At 37.1% G+C, this 25876-nt stretch overlaps 2 protein-coding genes across 3 annotated transcripts; one reads left to right on the top strand and one right to left on the bottom strand.

Annotated features, from left to right (window-relative positions):
• Positions 1-8475: 8475 nt before the first annotated feature.
• On the bottom strand, positions 8476-12363 carry ube2t (ubiquitin-conjugating enzyme E2T (putative)). The gene is made up of 7 exons (XM_051880256.1): positions 12222-12363; positions 11892-12009; positions 11725-11794; positions 10161-10266; positions 9859-9957; positions 8855-8938; positions 8476-8718 (listed from the first exon to the last, which is right to left on the bottom strand). The coding sequence occupies exons 2-7, from the start codon at positions 11998-12000 to the stop codon at positions 8599-8601; spliced, it is 588 nt and encodes a 195-aa protein (XP_051736216.1). The 5' UTR covers positions 12001-12009; positions 12222-12363; the 3' UTR covers positions 8476-8598.
• Positions 12364-15792: 3429 nt separating this feature from the next.
• Positions 15793-24144, top strand: etv7 (ETS variant transcription factor 7). 2 transcript variants are annotated; one of them, XM_051880885.1, is made up of 9 exons: positions 15793-16050; positions 16583-16709; positions 18577-18741; positions 18829-18948; positions 19635-19712; positions 21318-21482; positions 21644-21786; positions 21871-21971; positions 23153-24144. In XM_051880885.1, the coding sequence occupies exons 1-9, from the start codon at positions 16015-16017 to the stop codon at positions 23334-23336; spliced, it is 1119 nt and encodes a 372-aa protein (XP_051736845.1). In that variant the 5' UTR covers positions 15793-16014; the 3' UTR covers positions 23337-24144. The 2 variants fall into 2 exon arrangements, with proteins under 2 accessions (XP_051736845.1, XP_051736844.1); XM_051880884.1 differs by having other exon boundaries at positions 19566-19712.
• Positions 24145-25876: the final 1732 nt, after the last annotated feature.

Genomic DNA, 25876 nt, shown 5'->3' with positions numbered 1-25876 from the left:
CCAATCAATTTCCCATAGACAAAATCAAGCCACGCCCTACATTTTGTTGTTGTTGTTATTGTTGTTGTTTAAAAAGCCATTTCACTCTGCAATACGTCACAATGTGGAAGAAAAATCTATCAACATTTTCATGTCGACTTAACAAGCGTGTTATGCATTTTCAGAAATAAACCTGCAACAGCGCTGAAAGGTTTTACCTAGCAACACTAATGTGCAACACTAATATTTTTAATGTTTATATTAACATACTCAACACAAGTTCAAATTTAAATCTCATCAAGTTTAAGTTTACGTTCTACAACAGATGCTATAATGTATTTTAGTAAGGACTAGTGAACAATTCAGAAGGGTGCAAATTTAGTGTAACTTTAAATATACTTTATTACATTCACATTCAACAGTAAACAGGAAAAATAATCATACCACAAAGAAACAATTTGTATAATTAAACAACTTAAAATCATTATGTATAAGTCATTAGTAAAATATAAACCTACTATATGCGTATACTTTCTTGGTATGCTCTAAATTCTCCTGTGCACTAAGTGCTTCTCTCTTGTGAGCAGCTTTCTTATTTTTATTCTCAGTAGAAGTCTTTTCTTCTGTATCCACACAACCCTTCAAACACAAGAGAGAAGTGAAACAGTGCCAACTAGGGGTGCAATGGTTCATATTACTCACATTTCGGTTTGTATCAGTATTTGTGAATCACATTCTGCTACAGTCATGGTTAACTACAGTTTTACTATAGTAAAACCATGGTTAATTTTCGTAAGGGTCCTTTCACCCCTAGTGCAAACAGAGTAAAGTATCAAATAACAATGGCTCCCCCCAGTGGCTCTCGAGTGTAATGACAGTGTATGTTGAGCTCAGGCTTTGCCAGACGGTTTGAACTCGACAGCCCTACTAAGCAAAAATCGTACCTTGTTCTTCTGGATTGCATGTTCAGCCGTCTATTTCTTTGCCTTCTCTAGATACAGTGGTTTGTTGTATTTAAATTCGGAGGACTGGGAAGTTTGTAAGACGCTCCATTAATTTCCAAAAGGAATGTGAGAGCATTTTTTTTTTTGTTTTTGATTTTTTTTTTTTTTTGATTTTTAAAATTGTTTACTCAATCGGAATGGTAGGAAACTTGGTGACTTTTTTGACTTAATGTCTAAAAATATAACCAAATGCAGAATCTTATTAAAGTAAAAATAATATATCTGAAAACAAACACGGTTCTCAGTATATATATATTGAGAGGTAAACCATCGACAGGGTCATTGGCGACCAAGGCTCATTGATGTACGTGGGGAGCGAAGGCTGGCCTGTGTGGTCTGATCGAACAGACGAGCTACTGTAGCTCAAATTGCTCAAGAAGTTAATGCTGGTACTGATAGAAAGGTGTCAGAATACACAGTGCATCGCAGTTTGTTGCGTATGGGGCTGCATTGCTGCAGACCAGTCAGGTGCCCATGCTGACCCCTGTCTGTGTGATATTCGCAATAATTTAGTAATAGGTGGATTGCGTAATGACATGGGGAGGAGCTTAAGCTGAGTAGAGAGTGTGTTGATATGATGGTGGCTATTGACAGAAGATGTCATTAAACTAAATTCCTGCAAGTGGACTCATGTGTGATTTTCTTGTAAGAAAATACGACATGGTGTCAGAAGCGCACTTGTACAATCGTTCACTCGTACAGAGCGTAGCTTAGTCTTGTCAGTTTAGCGAAGAGCGCTAAAGTTTCCGTGCCTCATGCTAACCTCGTGGGATCCGAGGGAAAAGTGTTAGCTATGGAAGAGGCACAGGAGGAGGACATACACAGACAGGAGCCAGTAAATGTTGTCACATCGGGACAGAGCGCAACATTCAACATTCAGCTGCCAGAGCCCTTTGATTTCTCCAAGCCGTAGGAGTGGCTCAGATGGATCCGACGATTTGAACGGTTTCATCAAGCAAGTAACCTGGAAATCAGGTGAACACACTTGTATATTGCAAGGGTGACGAGGCGGATGACATTTTGCAAAGACTAAAGCTCACGGACGAGCAGAATAATGTGTATGTGACAGTAAGAGACGCATTCGCACTTTGTTGTGAAAAATGTAATTTACGAGAGGGCTAGATTTAACCTGCGGAAACAAGGGGACAATGAAACAGTGGAATCCTTTGTGACTGCATTATATACTCTAGTCGAACACTGTGATTATGGAAAACTACATGACAAGCTCATTAGAGACAGATTGGTAGTGGGACTGGCCGATCTAGGACTGTCTGAAGGAATGCAGCTTGAAAAAGATTTGACTCTAGAGAAAGTTATTAGCATGGCTATACAGTCAGAAGAAGTGAAAAAACAGCAATGTGATTTAAGAGATGATGCAAAAGAAGCTTGTTCAGTTGACAGAGTATATAAAAGCAGTGCTACACAGAGAAAATGGAAGCCTTCTAATCAAAGACTGAACAAAACAAAGGCTGGAAGCAGTTCATGTCCAAAATGTGGAAAATCTCCCTCCCATCCAAAACACCAATGCCCTGCGAACGATGTAAATTCTATAGAAGGTGTGGAGAAAAAAAAGGACATTTCCAGCGTGTGTGCACTTCAGTTAAGTCAGTTCATGAGGTGACAGAGGAAAGCACCATATTTCTTGGATCACTGACAGCCAGTGAGGGCCCATGGATAACTGAAATTGCAGTAGCAGGCACAAAAGTGAAATTCAAGATTTACACTGAGGCTGATGTGACTGCAATCTCGGAGCGCACATTCAAGAACATTTTCTCACATACTAAAAAGCCTACTGTCAAACCTGTGACCAGGCCTCTCATTGGGCCAGGTGGACAACCACTGGAGGTAATAGGCATGAGCAGGTTAGTGCTGCAAAAGGGTAAAGCCGAAGCAACACAGGATGTGTGTATGTTACTGTAGCTGCAAATGGCATTATTTGGCATAGGCCAGCAATAACTTGTCTAGATCTAGTCACGAGATTGGACAGTATAGACATAATGACTCTAAAGAAAATATACCCAAAACTGTGCATTGGTTTGGGGGTCATCAAGCAGTCGTATGCCATCAAGCTTCAACCAAATGCAGTACCTTGGGAACCTTGGGAACACATGGCACCAGGATGCACTATGGGAAGAAGGCAAGCCGGAGGAGGCAGTGCGATGCTTTGGGCAACGTTCTGCTGGGAAACCTTGGGTCCTGACACATACCACCTACCTAAGCATTGTTGCAGACCATGTACACCCTTTCAGGAAAAACAGTATTCCCTGGTGGCTGTGTCCCGCGACTATGCCGTCTCACAGTCACCCAGTCGCCATGCTGCATGGGCTCTACAGCTGGAACCGAACAATGTATGGGGTTCGCTAAGCTAGTCGCATCCAAAACATTATCTACAGCCCTTGCATTCTTACTATCATCAATTAAAGTTTGGATGCGTGTCTCTAATTCTGAAATCGTCTCTGTCAGCCTGACTATTTCCCTGCATTTATGACATGGATTCCTCATCGCTGACAGAGAAAGCTATACTGCACATGTGACAGGCAGTGCAAGTGACAAATATAGGGGTAGATGACATGACTCAGTGTTTGTTGACTGATTCAGGCTTACCACAGTTGTTTAATGGACTCATAGATGAAGAGTTAACAGGCTAGCGAAATCCATGCGAAATCCGAAATGTGTCCTTAAATGCTCATTTTTTTTGTTGACAGCTTATAAAAACTTAGTTCTGGGTTTTTTAGCTTGTTTGCTGTACACACCGTCACATAGCATAACATTGTTCTGTTTTTTTTAAATTTAGGGCCAAAGTTTTCAAATCATGTTCACATGAATCATCAAGTTTGCACAAATGTGTGAACTACTGTTTTTAATGATTTTAGAAACCAATGACTTCATAAAGACCACATACAAAAATATTATCAGAACAGTGTTGTATTTGTATAACTTCTTTCCCAACCATTTTATCTGGGAATATTTTGTTCAGGGTTCCCATGACTTTTTAAAGTACCTTTTATACAAAGCACAATAAAGACGGGTTTGTTGCTGCCAATCTGGACAGTATCAAAGACCTACTACCATTAGTGTGTCTACCATTACTGCAGTAATGTTAAGGCATATACTGACAACTAAAATCAAATTTAAGAGGCATGACTTTTTTTAAAAAATCCAGTAAGGACAGAAGGCTGGTACAGCGTGCGAGAGAGAGAGCAAAGTTTGAATGAGAGATGCAGTTTGCAGCTTATTTATTACTTTTAACATTTATTTCATACTGTTTTCTTTTTTATGAATCATGATTTGATTAAAATATAGAGAGAATATTATATACATGAATTTTGCAACTAAATGAAATATGAAAAAGGTAATTGTTAGGCATAAAAAAATATTCACAATTATTTGTTAATCACCTGTACATGGTATCTGGAGGGTTTTAAAAAATCGGGGCCCATATCAAACTTCTCAGAAATGCTTGTAAGAATAGTATAAGCTTTGACTTAAATGTAATGTCAAAAATTAATTATCTTGACTAAGAGTAGAAGACTTTTATAAAGAAGCTAAAAGCAACTTTCAACAAAGTCTAAGACTGATTCTTAAAGGGATAGTGCACCCAAAAATGAAAATTATTCCGTGATTTACTCACCCTCAAGCCATCCTAAGTGTATAAGACTATCTTCTTTCAGACGAACACAATCAGAGATATATTTTAAAAATATCCTTAGTCCTCCAAGGTTTATAATGGTAGAATGGTTGCCCAAATTTTGAAGACCAAAAAAAAAAAAAAAGCATCCATTCATAAAAAAAATTAATCCATATGACATCAGGGAAGCGAAGGGATGTGTTTTTGTAAGAAAAATATCCATATTTAAAACTTTTTAAATTTAAATAACTAGCTTCCGGTGGACGACCGTACGCATACTGCGCAAGTCGATTTGGGCGGAAGAGCAACATTTGACTTAATGTGATGACGCAATGACGAACGTGGAGGCGCTGAAGAGAGAGCAAATTATAAGTCTAAAATGGCAAAAGGAGAATTAGACACATAGTACGTCATGTCATTGTGTAGAAAGTCATGGCATTGTGTACTATGGAGGTTTTTTGGACGTACGTCGAATGCATATAGCTGTCGCGCTGGAAGCTCGTTATTTTACTTTATAAAGTTTTAAATAAGGATATTTGTCTTACACAAACGCATTGCTTCGCTTCAAAAGGCCTTTATTAACCCCCTGGAGTCATATGGATTCATTTTTTTTTTGTTTTGTCTTTAAAATGTGGGCAGCCATTCACAACCATTATAAAGCTTGGAGGACTAAGGATATTTTTAAATATATCTCCGATTGTGTTCGTCTGAAAGAAGATAGTCATATACACCTAGGATGGCTTGAGGGTGAGTAAATCATGGAATAGTTTTCCTTTTTGTGTGAACAATGCCTTTAAGTGCTGACTGAGGTGTCAACACAAAATGGCCACCCTCAACCACTGAATCAGCCAATAGTGAGCCTGCAAGGGTGAAGTCACAGCAGCATGACACCAATCATTTAATGCAATTAAAATAAAATTATTGTGTGTTACACAGCACGTTTGAGCTTCTGCATGAACCAATGAGGTTCATTCTCGTGTTCCGCAGCACTTTTTGAGCATCCACAAGAACCAATGTGGTTTGTTCTTGCCTGTCAAAAAATGGTTGAGCTTCTGTTTATGTTCACTGATCAATGTTTATATGTGAATAAAAGCCTAAATTCACTCATCATATAAAGCCAGCATGTCTCTTCAGAAAATTTGGACTAAACCTCTCGATTCATATGGATTTGTTTTATGATTTCTTTATAAACTTTTTTTGACAAAGTGGTAGTTGCGTGGACTGTCAGTGGAAGAATGGAAATCTTAGATTTGTTTTGAAGATGAACAAAAGACTTATGAGTTTTGCATGACATGAGGGTGAGTAGGCCTAATTGACGACATTTTTTTTTCCTTTTTTTCATTTTTGGGTGAACTAACCCTTTAACCAACAGAGATAACAACAGAGATAACAACATATTTGAATATTACAGTTATTTCCAATGACAAAAATTACATAATTTAACCTCAAAACTGTTTAGATTGAATAAATCTCACAAATGTTTATGTTCAGATGAAAAATTAAGCTATCGTTTCTGGCTTATTTTACTTAATCACCCAAGTTCTCATAATCTCACCTGGTTTCATCACTCTGGGGATCGCTGTCGCTCCCGCTTTCAGATCCGGCCAGAAGTAATAACAGTTGCAGTGAAACACCTTGTCAACAGTGTTTTCCTGTATTGGCATGGCCACCAAATCACTGCAATACAACACAGCCTTTCCTCTGGAGATCTGCTCCTTCATGCGCTCACTGGCCATCTGATGCATGTATTGTGAGTAGTCCACACCGATCAGTTTCCCTCTCGGGCCCGTGAGGAGCTGCGAGGCCGCCTGCAGACCAAGGCCCGGCCCATGACCCAGCTCCAGCACCGTGTCGTTGGGTTTTATGTTGCTCAATTTCACTGCATTTTCCTCCAAAATCTGATTGTGCCATTTAAAGAACTTGCTTACCAACCATCCAGTTAAAGAATACATGGGGTGACCCAGCTGTTTGCCCACCTTTTTAGACAGCATTTCTATGCACACAAAACAAAATTATTTATTTTACACAGGAACATTTATATCCAAAGCAGAATTGAATGCAATTTTTTTTTTTTTTTTTTTTTTTAACAATAATTTCATAAAAATAGCAAAAAAAAAAAAAAAAAACCTAATAATTTAGTGACTGAAAATTTATTGGAGTATCAATAATGTAGTAGTAAAAAGTGAACAAAAACACCTTTCAGGCATTTGTATCTGAAAACGAAAAATGTAAAATGATGCGTTTGTGAGAAAGTAGCCCAAGTACAATTCATCCATCCATATACAGTGCCACTTGAAAGTTTGTGAACCCCTTGCAGAATCTGTGAAAATGTGAAAAATTAACAAAATAAAAGAGATAATACAACATGCATGTTATTTTTTATTTAGTACTGTCCTGATTAAGATATTTTACATAAAAGATGTTTACATATAATTCACAAGACAAAAAATAGCTGAATTTATTAAAATGACCCCGTTCAAAAGTTTGTGAACCATTGATTCTTAATACTGTGTGTGGTTAACTGGATGATCTATCTTTTTTTTTTTTTTTTTGTGATGGTTGTTCATGAGTCTCTTGTTTGCTCTGAGCAGTTAAACTGAGCTCTGTTCTTCAGAAAAATCCTCCAGGTCCTGCAGATTTCCACCATCTTTTGCATATTTGAACCCTTTCCAGCAGTGACTTTATGATTTTGAGATCCATCATCTTTTTACACTGAGGACAATTGAGGGACTCAAACACAACTATTAAAAACGGTTCAAACATTCACTGATGCTCCAGAAGGAAACACAATGCATTAAAAGTCAGGGGTGAAAACTTTTGAACAGGATAAAGATGTCCAAATTTTTCTTATTTTGTTTAAATATCAATTTTCTTCATTTGGTACTGCCCTTTGGAAGCAACAGAAGATACCTACATGTTTCCCAGAGACAAATTAAGTACAATTTACCTTGATCTTCAAATTCAAAAAGTTTTCACCCCCGGCTCAGTATTGGCCTAATCTGGTCACATGAGCAGCACGACGCATGTAATATAGTGCATTTATTTAGCGAAACAGTTCATTTCTCTAGCAAATTAACAAGCTGTTGACACTGAATGGCTTTTCTGAGGTAAATGTAATACTACATGACATTGTTTACAAACTGTTTTACTGACATCTTTCCACGGTTGAAACACTAAGTTGTACTGTATCTTTCAAAGTACCTTCATGTTCATTCTGTAGTAGTGAAGAGGAAGGGATGATCGCGTTCACTTGCGCTCCGCGCTGCCGTTTGAACTGAGGAGCTTATACAGCGATCTGTCACGCCACATCAAAAAGCGTCAAAATGGCATTTATTGTTTGAATTTCATGATAAAATAGACAGAATTTGAAAGATGGCACTTTGTTTCTTATCGAAAGTAACAAAACACAGAGCTTATTGCGATTATTAGTGGTTAATGCTGGTTCAAATAGGTCAGGCTAAAAGGCATTACTTTAACTCTTTTGGATTGGAGTGTGGATCGCCTGTATTCGTCGTCATACTGCATGAACCGAACAGTGACGTCCGTAACGTGACGGTTCGGGACGAATACATGTACCGTTACACCCCTATGTAATAATCATCTTGTTTGCAGACCACAAGTGAATAAATCTTTAGTAGAAGTGCAAAAAGTTAAATATACTGAAAAAGTCAGTGCTATAAACTAAAGATATAAACAGAACCATGAGTGATTTAAACAGGTTGCAATCTGAAACATAGCTTTGTCGGGATCAGATTGTAAAGTATAATAAATGTGTATTAAGATATTTTATATTGATATTTTCAGGCTTTTTATACAACAGATGCCATGTATTAAGGACTAATGAACAATTAGGGAAGATGCACATTTAGTGTAACTTTAAATATATTTATTACATTTACATCAACAGTAAACAAGAAAAATAATCATACCACAAAGAAACAATATGTATAATCATTATGTATCAGTCATTTGTAAAATATAAACCTACTACATGCATACTTTCTTGGTATGCTCTAAATTCTCCTGTGCACCAAGTGCTTCTCTCTTGTGAGCAGCTTTCTTATTTTTATTCTCTGTAGAAGTCTTTTCTTCTGTCTCCACACAACCCTTCAAAACACAAGAGAGAAGTTAAACAGAGTGAAGAATCAAAAAATGGCTCCCCCCAGTGGCTCATATGTGTAATGACAGCATGTTGAGCTCAGGCTTTGCCAGCCTCGACAGCCCTAAAAAGCACAAATCATACCTTGTTCTTCTGGATTGCATGTTCAGCCGTCCATTTCTTTGCCTTCTCTAGATACAGTGGTTTGTTGTATTTAAATTCTGAGGACTGGAAAGTAAGACGCTTCTTTAATTTTCAAGAGTAATGTTAGAGCAAAGAAAGTCAGAACACCTCATGAAGTAATGAAAGCAGCACAAAAACAAAATCATTGTTTGAACAAACAGCTAATCCTCAACTTAAGCCACTGGTTCAGTAAATAGCCATGTTTACATGTACACTTTTTTGTCATTCCGATTAAAATCATTCCAATTGAAAGATTCGGTGGACTGTTTACATGAGACGTTATCTAATCTGATCTGGTGTTTGCATGACTTGTGCCGGCGTTTTCAATTGGAATGACTATGTGACATGCGCACATCAGCCTATGTCCTGTTTGCCGCCTTGTATTCCTGTCAACATGGAGTTCCATTACTTCTTATGTGCGCCGTTTTTATGTAAAGTGTTGCTCTTAATCAAGCAACAGCGTGAATGTGTAGCATATTACTGCTGGAAGGTATGAGGAACAGACGGATGCAGGAAGCTGACCTTTTTGGTGGCCTTGGATCTCTAAGCTTCTCAATACTACCCCTCCCTCCTCCGAAAAGCAGAAGCTTTGTTTCAGTTTTACTTCATTTTGATTTTGCCACCGCGCATTCTGACGACCCCTGGCCTCTTGACGTGATGACGTAGACACAAAGTAATCGGTTTAACACATTTACATGGCAGAATTTTTATTTTGTTCAGTTTATAGAAAGGTTTATCCCACCCCTCTCAAACCGATTATAATTTCATTTGGTTTGGGCATTTTTATTCCGATTAAGGTGTTTACATGGAGCATTTTCATTCGGATTGGATTTTTAAACCGATAACAATGCTCCATGTAAACACACCTACTGTTATGTCAGGCTGTTCAAACAAACAGATTTCAATTCCATAAGTTACACGCTTGACCTTTAAAACACAGGGAACATACAGTATCTCAAACTCACTATATCAGCCATGAGTGGGTCGTCAGGGTTCGGTTCGGACATCAGTAACTGTATGGAAGTGAGTACTGTTGAAATGTTGAGAGAGGGCCTCCAAGCTCCCTTTGAAAGAAAATGCATGAATACCAAAATGACAGTTGAATAGTTTACAATAGCAGCAGATAATATGCATAAAAAGGGTCTACTTTCAGTGTTAATGACTACAAGTGTCATATTAACACTGAAAAATTATGATTTGCAAAACATACAATTTACATTAGAATTATATTAATGGTTTGGGTTCATTTGTTTTTTTCAGTCTTTACCTTTGGTGGCAATTTCAGAGCATCAAGACAAATGCGTCCTGCATTATCAATGTTGGGGTGATAGATGGGCGTCAGGAAACGCATCTTTGGCGGCTCAAACGGATACCTTCAAACATAAGAAGTGTTAAACATGTCTAAAATCTATTTATTTAAACTGCTATATACACCGATCAGACATAACATTATGACCATTGACAGGTGAAGTGAATAACACTGATTATCTCTTCATCACGACACCTGTTAGTGGGTGGGATATATTAGGCAGCAAGTGAACATGTTGTTCTCAAAGTTGATGTGTTAGAAGCAGGAAAAATGGGCAAGCGTAAGGATGAGAGCGAGTTTGACAAGGGCCAAATTATGATGGTTAAACGACTGGGTCAGAGCATCTCCAAAATGCAGCTCTTGTGGGGTGTTCCCATTCTGCAGTGGTCAGTATCTATCAAAAGTGGTTCAAGGAAGAAACAGTGGTGAACCGGCAACAGGGTCATGGGCGGCCAAGGCTCTTTGATTCATGTGGGGAGCAAAGGCTGGCCTGTGTGGTCCGATCCAACAGACGAGCTACTGTAGCTCAAATTGCTCAAGAAATTAATGCTGGTTCTGATAGAAAGGTGTCAGAATACACAGTGCATCGCAGTTTGTTGCGTATGGGGCTGCATAGCCGCAGACCAGTCAGGGTGCCCATGCTGACCCCTGTCCACCGCCGAAAGCACCAACAGTGGGCACGTGAGCATCAGAACTGGACCACGGAGCAATGGAAGAAGGTGGCCTGGTCTGATGAATCATGTTTTCTTTTACATCATGTGGATGGCCGGGTGCATGTGCGTCACTTACCTGGGGAACACATGGCACCAGGATGCACTATGGGAAGAAGGCAAGCCGACAGAGGCAGTGTGATGCTTTGGGTCCTGCCATCCATGTGGATGTTACTTTGACACGTACCACCTACCTAAGCACTGCTGCAGACCATGTACACCCTTTCATGGAAACGGTATTCCCTGGTGGCTGTGGACTCTTTCAGCAGGATAATGCGCCCTGCCACAAAGCAAAAATGGTTTAGGAATGGTTTGAGGAGCACAACAAGTTCAAGGTGTTGACTTGGCCTCCAAAATCCCCAGATCTCAATCCAATTGAGCATCTGTGGGATGTGCTGAACAAACAAGTCCGATCCATGGAGGCTCCACCTCGCAACTTACAGGACTTAAAGGATCTGCTGCTAACATCTTGGTGCCAGATACCACAGCACACCTTCAGGGGTCTAGTGGAGCCCATGCCTCAACAGGTCAGGGCAGGTTTGGCAGCAAAAGGACCAACACAATATTAGGAAGGTGGTCATAATGTTATGCCTGATCGGTGTAAATGCATCTAGTAGTTAATTATTTTATAAAGAAATAAATCATGCCTTTTTTAGAGGTGAATACCATTTCCTATCATTAAATCAGATTAAAATATAAAACAATACAGAACAAAATAGTATTGAACTAAAATATAGTACAACGCTTCCATTAAAAAATGTTGCACATATTGCCTTGACCATCAGGATCACAAGTGTGTACAATAGTCTCACCTCTCAGGTATGCTGATTTCCAGTGTGAACACACCTCCTTCATAAGGAGTATTTGCACCTCCAACGATCTCTATATCAAACACAGGAGTAATGCAGGGGAGAGGATGCTGTCAGCATTCAAGGTTTACTTTGATATTGCATATAATATCATATGAAGGCAGACTGACGGGCTTGTAGTTCATCCACTCGTCCTTCAGTCTGCCAGCACGAGACTCCCGGAGGAGGTTCAGCACTGAGAAGCTGCATCTCCCGCTTCAGACGACTGATTCTCTGCATAACGTGTGTCTGAATGAACACGACACAGTTATTAAGACAACAATATTTTAGCACTTAGCCATTTTAACAATACACATTTATAATGACACATTCCCCTTAACTAACAGCCCAATGTTGATCCATGAAGACTGCGAACTCAGTTTTGTCGAAATGTTATATAAAACGTCTATATGAAGCAGATTATTTCATTAACCATTATATGAGATGATATCTTGACTTACTAATGTTGTTACTGCCGAGTTTTGCTTGTTGACTGAACAGTAAACAGCCCCTGAGTGAGTATGGTTTTGAGTCTGCCGCCCGCTAAATGTTCATACGTCATTGTGCGACCGAGGCGCGGTTTTTCTTCCAGGTGCATTATGGGTATTGTAGTTTCTTGCGTGTTCACTGTTCATGGTTTGACCGTCTTTTTTGCTCCAGCTGAATCAATCCTCGTTTAAAATGTTCTGTCATACAGTCTTAAAATGCCAGTATGGACGTGAGAGGTTAAATGTTTTGTACCTTTTATTGAAATGTTTTGTAAAATAAGTTCTAAATTAAGCCTAGGGCATAATGTCAACCACTGGAAATATTTACTCCTGCTTGCTGGATTTCTTGTATTTTAAACACAATCCTGAGAAAGTGTGGAAGGTCGGATAGCATATCATATCAGCACAGCAGTAGCAAAGCTTGAAAAGCAACGCAAATAAAAGTTTCTCTGTTTTATTCTCAATTTGGATATGTGAATCCGGACAACTGCAGTGCTTCCATACTGACCTCAGGATGCCATTTGTCTCCAGTGAGAACTTTCATAGAAGCTGCTTTTGATAACACTGTCTAGTCTGAGAGTCGTAATCATTAGCCTATTCCACCTGGAGAGACAGAAAAAAATAATTTTCAATGTTAATAAAAAATGACATACAGTGAGGTCCAATAATCTGAGACACATTTTCATTCTCAAATCATGCTGAATGATATAGTTCATGTTGAACTTGTGGAGTTCATGCAGCTTGAGAGCATGAGATGAATACTAAATATTGTACATAAAAAAGAATCCAAATCCACTCAAATGATGCTGATAATAAAAATAATAATAAATGAATAAAAATGAAACAGAAACATTTTCATTATTTACTGCCACTGACTGCTCTAATTGTCAAAAAACAACACAAAACAAAACAACAGCTGCTTAATTTAAATAGCTATAAAATGTATTTTATAAAGTTTCCATACAGCAAACTTTTGATTAAAAAAAATAAATAAATAAATTCACAAAGTTCTTTAGGCAATAAAAAGTTCTTACCCCGATAACACACGTACATTTCGGAGACGTTTACATCTGGAAGACTTATTTTTTAGACTGTTTGCTCATCTGCAATACGTCTATAGGACGTTTCCTGTCAGATGTCAAATAAATGTTTAAAAAATGTCTTTAAGATGTTTATAATTTAGAATGTATGTAAAACTGACATCTTAAAGACGTCTATCAGATGTTTGCAAACAGCAGATGCTTTTCAGATGAGCTGATCTTTAACAGACATCATGCAGACGTACAGTACATGTTCAAGTCAAAACATCAAACTCAAAGCTATAAACAAAATTAAAGTTTCAACATACATACAAAATTAAAAAAGCTATTTTGTGACTTTATATTGAATATTAAGAGAAATTTTTTTTTTTTTCGCAATTTCAGGTTTGGGCTAGGCCTATATCTCACAATTTAACATGATCATACAGTTCTGATTTTTTCTGTCTTACATTTCATAATGAACTCAGACAAGCACAATGTCGGCTCCTTTTCCGTAAGTCCATGAATGTGTGCAAAGGATTGTGGGTGATTGAAGGATGCAGGGGATACACTTGATGCATCCTTCAAAATGAGCTGAATGAAGGACACAAAATGAAGGCTGCTTGATGAGGCACAATCATACAGCGATTGAGGGCACAAGGAACTCAAGGGAGACTGCCTTGAAACTTTATCTGCTAGTGTTTTTGTTGGACAGTGCTAATTTTAAAGCTGCAGTCTGTAACTTTTATGTGTTCAAAATTTACACAATTTATATAATGAGCGAGTATATCATGAATCCAAACTGTGTTTTTGTCTTATCCTGAATCACCATGGTACACCTATAATAAGCATTTATATCCGGAGTTCGGGTTGGCACCATTGCAGAGTAGGATAGCGGGACACGTCATAGACATAAACAGAGATAAGTAGCTCCAGCTACAGTGTTCTTCTGCAAGACCCATGCTGTTTTGTTTATTAACCACTAAAATGGCAAAAGTTACGGACTGCAGCTTTAACCCTCATGCACTGTTCGATTTCTGATCCGGGTCAAATTGACCCTAATTGGATTCAATATAATTCCCCAAATATCACACTATGAAATAAAACATACAATCATGTACAAATAATTAACTTTTAATATCAATACTTTTCACACATTACAAAGAATAAACATCTGAATTTATGATTTATAAAAATGTTTTTAACCACTATTTTTAAGACTGCCCCTCCCCCCACCTGTGGGACATTTACCATTATACATTTACAACCATAATATCTTAGTCTAAACCTAAAGTAATCTTGACAAACTATATATCGTTTGAAAGCTTTAGTTTTCATATTTGGTGACTAATTTTCAAAAGAAATGACAGACCAATAGATAGTGATAGATTATTCATTTGCGATGTGGTGCCAAACTATAACACACATTCTGATTCTTTCCGTATGTTTATTATATGTGTTTTAGTGATTGAATTCAAATCAAATATTAACATTACTGCCCAAACTTCTTCTGAATATGATGTCTACTTCATATATATTTTGAAAAGTATGGAAAAATATGGTTCAGATCACTCAAACCATATATGGAATTCGAAGAGTCCTTATATGGTCACTGGTGGAGTCTGGATATCATCTAGTAAAAAAGTTTGGTACTGTACACAAACACTCTTACTGAAAGTTCTTTTTTTGAGATATCAACCTAAAATTTGGCACAGAACTTATCCAGATATTTAGCTTTCAGCAAGACACTGGCACTTTAGGACAAGAGTTGAAGAGCTCTGACATACAACACAAAAGTGTTTTGTATTTTGGGTCTGTGGTTGCATTTGAATATATACATGAGAGTTAATAAAATACTAGGCCTACTAATACTAAAATACTGAAACTGAGAGAAGGCTATGAACTTCAAACTTACCTGGGCCATTTTATAACATCAACTGACAAACCCCAGGCTACACTGATCAATTACTTAGACCATTATAGTTATTTAATTTATATTTTCTTTCATTTCATAATTTTATTATTTTTTAATGGTCACTTTAGCCTATTATTAAGATGCTGAAATCCATCCATCTTCTAAACTACTTAGCAGGGGATGATAGAGTCTATCCCAGAAGACGCTGAAGTCTAATTCATATTTTTAATAAAATGTAGGCTAATAGTTGAATGAACGTTTTCCTCACATTTCTAGGGCGCTCAATTACAAGTAGCGCACCTCAACAGAAAATTGCTGACAGAAATTGATAAACACAATGATAAACAAAAATAAAAGTAGAAAACTTAAACATGAACGCAGAGACTTTTTTGGTTCTCGGAGCATCATTTTGTTACAGTTTGCATTGTTGTTTTAAAGTTTAGCTCTTTTTCAGGTTTAAAGTTTAACCACTGTGCATATTTCTCACACATTCCACTTTAATAATCTTTCTGTGCTTTCAGGAAACACCACGGGCTATTCGAGAGTCATACACAAACAGGGCCGTTCTTTTCCCCACAGTGTTTGTGAGATTTAAGTGCACACACAGCCCCTGGCAGATCCGCTCTATTTCGTCTCTTTCGTTTTCATTTCCCGGAAGGATTCTTAATATTGCAGGCGATTCGCATAAGAAAAAGACAAACTCTGCTGTGCGAGACTACGACGTCACGCGACTCAAATGCTTTCTTCGGTGTATATATCGACCAGCTGTTGATATTTTAATCAGTTATTGATATAATTAGAAGAGTCTGTCAAGTCTTGAAGGTTCAAGAACATGAGTGACGCCTCCTCACCGCCACCTTTAATAAAGGTAAGAGCTTCAGTAGACACAGCACTTACTCACGAAAATATAAGTGTATTGTAGACCTACTGTTAATGAATTTGAATGAGTAATCAATGTTTTATTTGTGCCTCAATAAACAACAAAGGAAAGTAATTGAATCACGCAAAAATCACTTGAAACTGCTCACTTTGAGCAAATGTTAAATTAAACTAGCTGTTTTGTTACTCTGCAAACCTTCTCAAATGTCATAATATGAAAGTAAAATATTATTGTAGAATTGTGATGCAAATCTATTTTATTAACAATTTAGGTGACAGTCTAAAACTGAAAATAAAAACTGTGTGCCTCAAATTTACTTTCACTTTTGCTGTGTATTGAGATCTGTTTTCATTCAACAAAATATGAGTCACTATCTAGTTTCTGTCTTGATTCATTCATATAAATGCATTATTATACATTCCTAAAAGGTAAACATGAAAGGGAATTAAAGGCTTAAATAAAGACTTAATTCCCTTTATTTTATTTTTTTAAAATGTTTCTTTCTGCTTTCCCTTGCAAGCTTCAGCAGAGTTGTAGTGGAAACAAATCCCAAGTTTGCGCGTCCGTTCTGCCCAACCCTCAAAATGGACCTCCCTCCATGTATGAGGCTATGCCTGATGAACTGTGCAAGCTACCTGGAAGACTACGTATGTTCCCACATAAAACCTCCACTGCTGTGATTAGCCTACATTAAAAGCATAGACCACAACACCTAAACATGTTTTAGGTGCATTAAAGAAAAAATGTACTCAACATCATGCTGTTTTAAACATTAAATCTTCCATAGAACACAATAATTGTTTAGATGCATATATTTCCACACAGTAGCCAGTGGGCTTCAAAAGGTCAAAAAGCACCATGACAGTACCATAAAACATCTGTTTTCATATATTTATCTTGTAGTCTAAAGTATGGAAGCTTGTTTCCACCATGAATAATAATTTAAAAAAAGGATAATTGCAACTTTTTATGTTACAATTCTGACTTTTTTTCTTACAATTGCGAGTATACATCTAGCAATTATGACTTTTCTTTTCTCGGAATTGCATGATATGAAGTCGCATTTGCGAGTTATAAAGTCATAATTGTATGATATAAGTTGCAATTGCGTGTTAAAAAGTCAGAATTGCGTGATATAAAGTTGCAATTGCGAGTTATATAGTCAGAATTGTGAGATATAGACTTTATCCTCGCAATTCTGACTTCTTTTCGATTGCGAGTTATCAAGTCCAATTTTGAGGGGAAAAAAAGAAATCACAATTCTAACTTTATATCTCACAATTCTGACTTTATATCAGGCAATTCTGACTTTATAATTTGCAATTGTGACTTTATAACTTGCAATTGTGACTATATGTCACAATTCTGACTTTATATCTCGCAATTCTGACTTTATATCTCGCAATTCTGACTTTATAACTGCAATTCTGACTTTATATCACGCAATTCTGACTTTATAACTTGCAATTCTGACTTTATATCTCGCAATTCTGACTTTATAACTTGCAATTCTGACTTTATATCACGCAATTCTGACTTTACAACTCGCAATTCTGATTTTATAACTCGCAATTCTGACTTTATATCCCGCAATTCTGACTTTATATCTCGCAATTCTGTCTTTATATCACGCAATTCTGACTTTATAACTCGCATTTCTGACTTTATAACTCACAATTCTGACTTTATATCTCGCAATTCTGACTTTACAACATGCAATTCTGACTTTATGATGTGCAATTCTGACTATCTCGCAATTCTGACTTTACAACGTTCAATTCTGACTTTATATCTCGCAATTCTGACTTTATAACTCGCAATTCTGACTTTATAACTCACAATTCTGACTTTATATCTCGCAATTCTGACTTTATGATGTGCAATTCTGACTATATCTCTCAATTCTGATTTTATATCACTCATTTTGACTTTATATCACTCAATTCTGACTTTGTAACTCGCAATTCTGACTTTATAACTCGCAATTGCGCAATTCTCACACAATTCTGAAAAAAGTATAAAAAGTCGCAATTGCCTTTTTTATTTTTATTCAGTCAGTGGCGAAAACAAACTTCCATACCTAAAGCCATACAAAAGTTTTGTGAGAGGAATAGACTGAAAATATTCACTCAATTTACTCTCAAATCACATTCAAACTTGCAAATATTCAAACCTTGCGTCTCCAGATACATCACATCAGGTTTAAATATACACCTTTACAAGCTGCGACAAACAGAAGGAATTTTCATCAAATTATGATATCAATTTTGGTCTGTTCCTAATACAAACTGGACATGGAATATAGTAAAAGACAACTTTTTACATGTTTATATGGTGTTTTTTATGTGTTTTTTTTTTGGAAATTTGGAGCCCCTTCACACTATCTGCTTTCATTACTGGACATTGTGCACAAAATGTTTCCCACAAAAAAAAAAAAAAAATCATACAGATTTGGCATGACACAAGGGTAGATGCAAGAGTAAATGCCCTTTATTTTATGGTTGTAATGTACAGGGATCAATCCTTCTTTGTGGGATAAAGAGGATGTGAATCTCTGGCTACGCTGGGCTCAGAGGGAATATTCTTTGCGACGTGCGGACCACCAAAGATTTGAGATGAACGGAAAGGCACTTTGTCTTCTCACCAAGGAGGACTTCCGTCTCCGCTGTCCCAGCTCTGGTGTGTGATACTAAAATTATTAGGTTATAGTTATCAGTTTTGTCCATACCGTTTATGATAACTGTGGATGGCAACTGCTGTGAACAGGTGATGTTCTGTATGAACTCCTTCAACATGTGAAGCAGCAAAGGAGATGTGCAATCTTCAGTCCGCTGTCCAACTCCAACACGCAGTCACAACAGATGCTCGACGTGCATGGGACAACAGGTGATCTATCTATCTATCTATCTATCTATCTATCTGTCTGTCTGTCTATATCTATCTATCTTATGATTTATTTGGTTGTTTGGGTTTCAAGGTAAGGTAAAGTAACAAGCTGGGAGGACTGTTCCTTGTTCAGTCTGTTCTTCTGTAATACTCCTATTATAGTCGTATTGATAAATGTCTAACTTCCTACTTGAACAAGTGCCAGAGAATAAATGAAGTGGCTTAAAGGAACTGAGCCACTGTTTTTGCTCAAATATGCTTCTGAGTCCTTGTAAAGGGAAGCATACTATATATCAGACTTGGTGAACATTGTATATCAGTTCTGTATTTTATGGCAAGTACTTTCTAATTGATTGGAAACACTGATTCATTTGTAAAACATGGGGTTATATAACACCCATTCCTTTATGCAGGAGGGAATTTCCTGGTTGCAAAACTAGAGCTGTTGCCAATAGGTGTGGCTAAATCAGGCTTAACTCCATTCAAACAATTCTACACATTTTTTTCTTTTCATATTTGCCTTTTTGTTTTAGACTTGACCCTGTAATGTTATAAATAAAATGTTAATTTGCTTTGCAATTACAGCTGTAAATAGCACTTGATAAATGGTCTTGCAGGTCCTTGTGTTGCCTCTAACAGAAGTGTTCCTGTTTGTCCTGTGAATCCAAATTCTCGGGTGTTAACAGCTGGATGCAGCACAGATCAGAGCCAGGAGGGGAAACCCTCGTCTGCTTGCCCGGAGCATCCACAAGCCATGCAAACTGGTCAGTGTTTTAATCAAATCTAACATAAATTGATTAATCGTATCTAACATAAAACTTTGTTTTTACATAATATATGTGTATGTGTGTGTGTGTGTATATATATATATATATATATATATATATATATATGTAAGTAATAAGGTACTTGATTACCACAAGTATTAAAACTAAAAATGTATATATTAATATGTTACTTTTTAAAAATAGTTCCTGACAGTGATGGTAAATGGCAAGAGAATCTATAGGTGCAACATGCCTCATCTTGTGGAGCTCAAATAAAAACTGAGACTAGGAACTGTTCTCATCCGCTGTGTCATTTATTTTCTTAATACCATATATGATATTTCCTCTCACACATACATCATCTTTCCGCACTGTGGGCTTCCACACAGACACCCGCACACATCAACACATCTCCCTTATGAGAAGACTCTTTGACAGCGGGAAGGGTGTGGCCCAAAGGTGAATGACGCAACATAACGCCAGCAGGGGTCACTCGTAATTCATTACATAAATAATAAACAGTTCATTTTGCTTAAATACATAATACATTGAACTATAATTGATTATTTATGTTGCTAAGGGTGTTGCAGTGATACATTATTGACCAATCAGAATCAAGGACTGGAACTAACTGTTTTATAAATAAATAAATATAATAATATATATACATGCACACATATATTATGTAAACACAAACTTTTTTGTTAGATGCGATTAATCAATTTGACAGCACTAGTATTTAACCGTTCAAGCCCAATAAGGCAGCAAAAAGAACTCAGTTCAGTACTCACACGCTGTATGAGCAACGGCTTCATGTGTGCGCATCTCCCAGACAGGCTCAGAAACAGTCTCTCGCACAGCAGGCGCATATAGCGAAATGAGATCTCTCTCGCTGCTTATTGCGTTTCAGTGGTTTAAAATTACTTATTTTTAAACCGCAATGCTTAAAAATCTTCAGCTTTCGTGACTGTGCAACACAGCAACGCGATAGAAAGCGTAACCGCGATAGAGAAATCTCTACTGGTTGACAATTTTCTACCGGTTAATTGTGTCTACCAGTATATCGCCCATCTCTAGACCCACCAAAGCTTGTCCATCTTGTGGCCTTCAAGTGTGTCCCAGGCCCTCTGGTTGAGAACCACTGATATAAGATATGAATGAGTTTGTGTTTACTTTGATAAAAATTTCACTTTGACCATTTAGCTTTCATAGCTCACTGTTTCTCCATATTTTGGGACAGTTTTAGGGCCAGTTGTAACAAGAAGGTTGTAACAAGAAGGTTGCGGGTTCATATATCAGTACCAACAGGAAATGTAGGTATGTAGGTGGGAGGAGTGAATGAACAGCACTCTCTTCCACTCTCATTACCCACAACTGAGGTGCCCTTGAGCAAGACACTTAACCCCCAATCACTCCCCCGGCACCGCAGCAAAAATGACTGCCCACTGCTATGGGTGTGTGTTCGTGGTGTGTGTGTGTGTGTGTGTTCATTACTCAATGCTGTGTGTGCACACTTGGATGGGTGAAATGCAGAGCACAAATTCTGGGTATGGAAAACCATACTTGGCTACACGTCACTTCACTTTCACTTTCATTTTGCAGAGCTTCCTCAAAATTCTCCTAAGGAAAAAATGCAACAGACATCTCCAGACAAAACCAGACAACCTGTTGATGCTAACTGTACAGATGAGCCTCTCAACCTGTCCAATAAACCTGAAAGACCTGCAAACACCACACACACCACTGAGGCCAATGGAAAGATTGCAGGTGCAAAGATTACATATTGTTGCAGACATTAACTATGGCTGATATATCAAAATGTAATAATTTCCAATCCCTGGAAATGAAAAAAAAAAAAAGAATAAAAAATGACTGTATTGCAAAAACCATAAAGTAACATGCTTTTGACCATTCCGTCTTTTCATTAGACTGCAAACTCTTATGGGACTATGTGTACCACCTGCTGTCAGACAGTAGGTATGAGGCCTTCATACGCTGGGAGGATTCAGATGCCATGATCTTCAGAGTGGTGGATCCCAATGGACTGGCACGACTCTGGGGCAACCACAAGGTGCTGTAACAGGAGAGACCCGCTAACTTCTGCTTTGTTTGAGTGTTATTGATAATAATCAGGTCTGTTTGTTTGTTACTGCAGAACAGGGCCAATATGACATATGAGAAAATGTCTAGAGCATTACGTCATTACTACAAGCTCAACATTATCAAGAAAGAGACTGGGCAGAGGCTGCTCTTTCGGTAAGTGGAGTCATTTGAAGACATTTGTATTTGTTTGTACTTGGTCATTATAAATGTCGGAGTTGACTTGTATGGGTTTTCAGTTGTTAGTTGATGGTGATGCTGATAAAATTCCTATATAATTCCATTTAATGATGGCAAATGAGACACACCCTCTGCAACAAAGACTAATTGTATTGAATGTGCATTTGTAGTGTACTTCAAGTATATTTTTAAAGTCACCATGAATTAAAAAATTTACAATTCTTATATTTTATGGAATATTTCTGTTTATTATAATTGATTTATTGATGCACATCATCATTAAAAAAAAATCATGTTCCCTTGTAATCTTTAATAATGAGAGTACACTTTAATGACTCTTAACACACTTAAGTACACTTTTAAAAAAGTGCACTTTGTAATCATGTCAAATTTAAAGTTTTAATTTAAAGTACATTTAATGAATCATGTTATAATAATCTATTATCATGCTTTAAAGAAGTACACTTATTTTGATGTGTTGATTAATAATGATGTGTTGATAATAATTCCCATACTTCTATATCTGTCATTTCATTCTTTAATCACTTTACTGTTATTCTATGTGGGAAATAGTACAAAATAAGAATGAGTAAATGTCCCCAAACTTTGTGAATTAAAAAAAATTCAAGTAAAAAAATTTACACAAAATGTATTAGAAATTCACTCAAATATTTGAAAACAGAATTTTTATTCACTGACAAAAAGTCAGTAGATTTTTGAACTGATAAACTGTGCATGATGATCTCAAAAAGGAAAATACTGTCCTGGTCGCACATCTTGATTTTGCTAGTTAGACGTGTTCCTGGGTCAACATATTTTGTTGATCCTGGAACACACATTCCTGTCTTAAAATTAAGTCCTAACCATATCCCTACACCTAAACCTACCCATACCCTACCCATTACTTATCCCTAAAATCAGAAGGAAATGATAGGTGAATAACACTGATGTAGAAGCACCTAACCCTGGTTGTAAGCCTTAACCTGACACAAACTGTAAACTTGTCCCTCAATTCTGACTGGTTGATTGGAATATTGTTCCAGAATCAACAAAGATGTTGATCCAGGATCATATTGCACTTGGTGAAATCAGATTCTGCATTCTGGCCAATATGTTGCTCAATGAATGTCTTTAAACTGTCTCTTGTTCTGCTGCAGGTTCCTGAAGACCCCTGAGGAAATAATGCAAGGCAGATCAGAGCGCGCAGAACCTTCAGAGTCTCCCGATAGTCCTGCGTCCCCTGACTACAGAGAAGACGCTCTGGAAGTATCACCTGTATCGACCCCTACTACCCCGAGTCCCAGCTCTGATCACAACTTCAGCATATCCCCAATCCCATGACAATCACTTCTACATCCTGACCCAGGGTCAGCCTTAGTAACCAATTAACCTGACCTTTTAGAATGGGAAACCCCAGAGCTGAACGTCCAATACAGTATGATGTGAGATAAGGACTGCCGTCTACAGGTCCAGAGATTGTTTATATCCTGTCGAAGAACCATTGGAATATTTTAGGAGATGCTCTGTTGAAGTTTACATTTGACTCAGGGTAGCTTATGCAGTTGTTTGCTGTGAGTATGTGTTGAAAGCTAAACAACACTAATTAATCAACACATCAATTATGATTTAATTCTCATAGTCTTGTTGTTTGGAGTTGATATGAAATGCTCTCTCAGGTTGTAAAATTGTGCAATGATTTTTTTTTTTTTTTTTTTTTTAACATATTTTTACATATTTTTGGACTGTACTGCATTAATCAAGTAACATTATTAATATGTACACTGAAATCTGTTTTCAATAATTGCCTAATACATGTATAAAAGTAATTGACAAATTACAGTAGTCAACATTTGAAGTGGATCAAAAAAGTTCATCAAAGTTGTCCTAATAACTAAGTTGTCCTAAGAAGAAGGTTTTAGAACTTTGATGAAAGGTTTTGATCCACTTCAAATGTTGACTACTATAGATGCGCATTAACTTTTTTATATATTTTAAGTTAAAATAGAATATGAATGCATAAGGGAAAGTTTGTATTTTATGACATTTGATTTGATTTTTAAGGCTTTTTGCAGTCAAAACTAAAGTTGGTAAATATATATATATTTTTTGTTGTTGTTTATAAATAAATATTTCATTTTGTCTCATAAAATCAAGTACAACAATTATAAAATAATTTGAAAAATGTTGATGAATGGGTCAATGAAATGAAATACCATCTAAAGCAGTGCTCTAAACCAGGGGTCCTCAAGATGACTTAAAATAAGCCCAACCAACTAAAGATCAATATATTTCTTACAACCCGAATTCTGGAAATGTTGGGACATTTTTTAACTTTGAATAAAATGAAAACTAAAAGACTTTCAAATCACATGAGCCAATATTTTATTCACAATAGAACATAGATAACATAAATGTTTAAACAGAGAAATGTTTCACTTTTATCCACTAAATGAGCTCATTTCAAATTTGATGCCTGCTACAGGTCTCAAAAAAGTTGGCACGGGGACAACAAATGGCTGAAAAAGCAAGAAATTTTGAAAAGATTCAGCTGGGAGAACATCTAGCAACTAATTAAGTTAATTTATATCAGGTCTGTAACATGATTAGCTATAAAAGGGATGTCTTAGAGAGGCAGATTCTCTCAGAAGTAAAGATGGGCAGAGGCTCTCCAATCTGTAAAAGAGTGCGTAAAAAGATTGTGGGATACTTTAAAAACAATGTCCCTCAACGTCAAATTGCAAAGGCTTTGCAAATCGCATCATCTACAGTGCATAACATCATCAAAAGATTCAGAGAAACTGGAGAAATCCCTGTGCATAAAGGACAAGGCCGAAGACCTTTATTGGATGCCCGTGGTCTTCAGGCCCTTAGATGACACTGCATCACTCATCGGCATGATTGTGTCAATGACATTACTAAATGGGCCCAGGAATACGTCCAGAAACCACTGTTGGTAAACACAATCCGCTGTGCCATCTGCAGATGTCAACTAAAGCTCTATCATGCAAAATAGCGTGTTATCAGCGTTCAGATCAAAAGCCAGCATCTCTGATAGTATGGAGGTGCATATGGTATGGGCAGCTTGCATGTTTTGGAAGGCAATATGAATGCTAAAAGGTATATAAAGGTTTTAGAGCAACATATGCTCCCCTCCAGATGACGTCTATTTCGGAGAAGGCCTTGTGTATTTCAGCAGGACAATGCAAAACCACATACTGCAGCTATTACAACAGCATGGCTTCATCGTAGAAGAGTCCGGGTGCTGAATTGGCCTGCCTGCAGTCCAGATCTTTCACCTATAGAGAACATTTGGCACATCATTAAACAAAAAATACGTCAAAGATGACCACAAACTCTTCAGCAGCTGGAAACCTATATCAGGCAAGAATGGGACCAAATTCCAACACCAAAACTCCAGAAACTCATAACCTCGATGCCCAGACGTCTTCAAACTGTTTTAAAAAAGAAGAGGAGATGCGACACCATGGTAAACATGCCCCTGAACCAACTATTTTGGCATCAAATTTGAAATGAGCTCATTTTGTGCATAAAATTGTAAAACTAAATTAAAAATTGTAAAAATAAATTTAAACGTTTGGTATGTTATCTATGTTCTATTGTGAATAAAATATTGGCTCATGTGATTTGAAAGTCTTTTAGTTTCATTTTATTCAAATTTAAAAAACGTTCCAACATTTCCAGAATCCGGGTTGCATTTTAATTTCTTTGAAGAACTGGGATTCCCAATGTCTTGGAAAAACCTTTATAGCCTAATTTTCACAGTGTGATTTGTAGACCTGGAAAAGTCATGTAAATTAATAAAATCTTATAATCTTGAGATAAACAGATTTTTCTCTAAAATATTTGATCAGGTAGAAAGT

The sequence above is a fragment of the Ctenopharyngodon idella genome, chromosome 22, assembly GCF_019924925.1.
Source record: "Ctenopharyngodon idella isolate HZGC_01 chromosome 22, HZGC01, whole genome shotgun sequence".
Taxonomy (NCBI): domain Eukaryota; kingdom Metazoa; phylum Chordata; class Actinopteri; order Cypriniformes; family Xenocyprididae; genus Ctenopharyngodon; species Ctenopharyngodon idella.
Note: the sequence above shows the minus strand (reverse complement) of the source record. Positions and strands in the feature narration are given on the sequence as shown.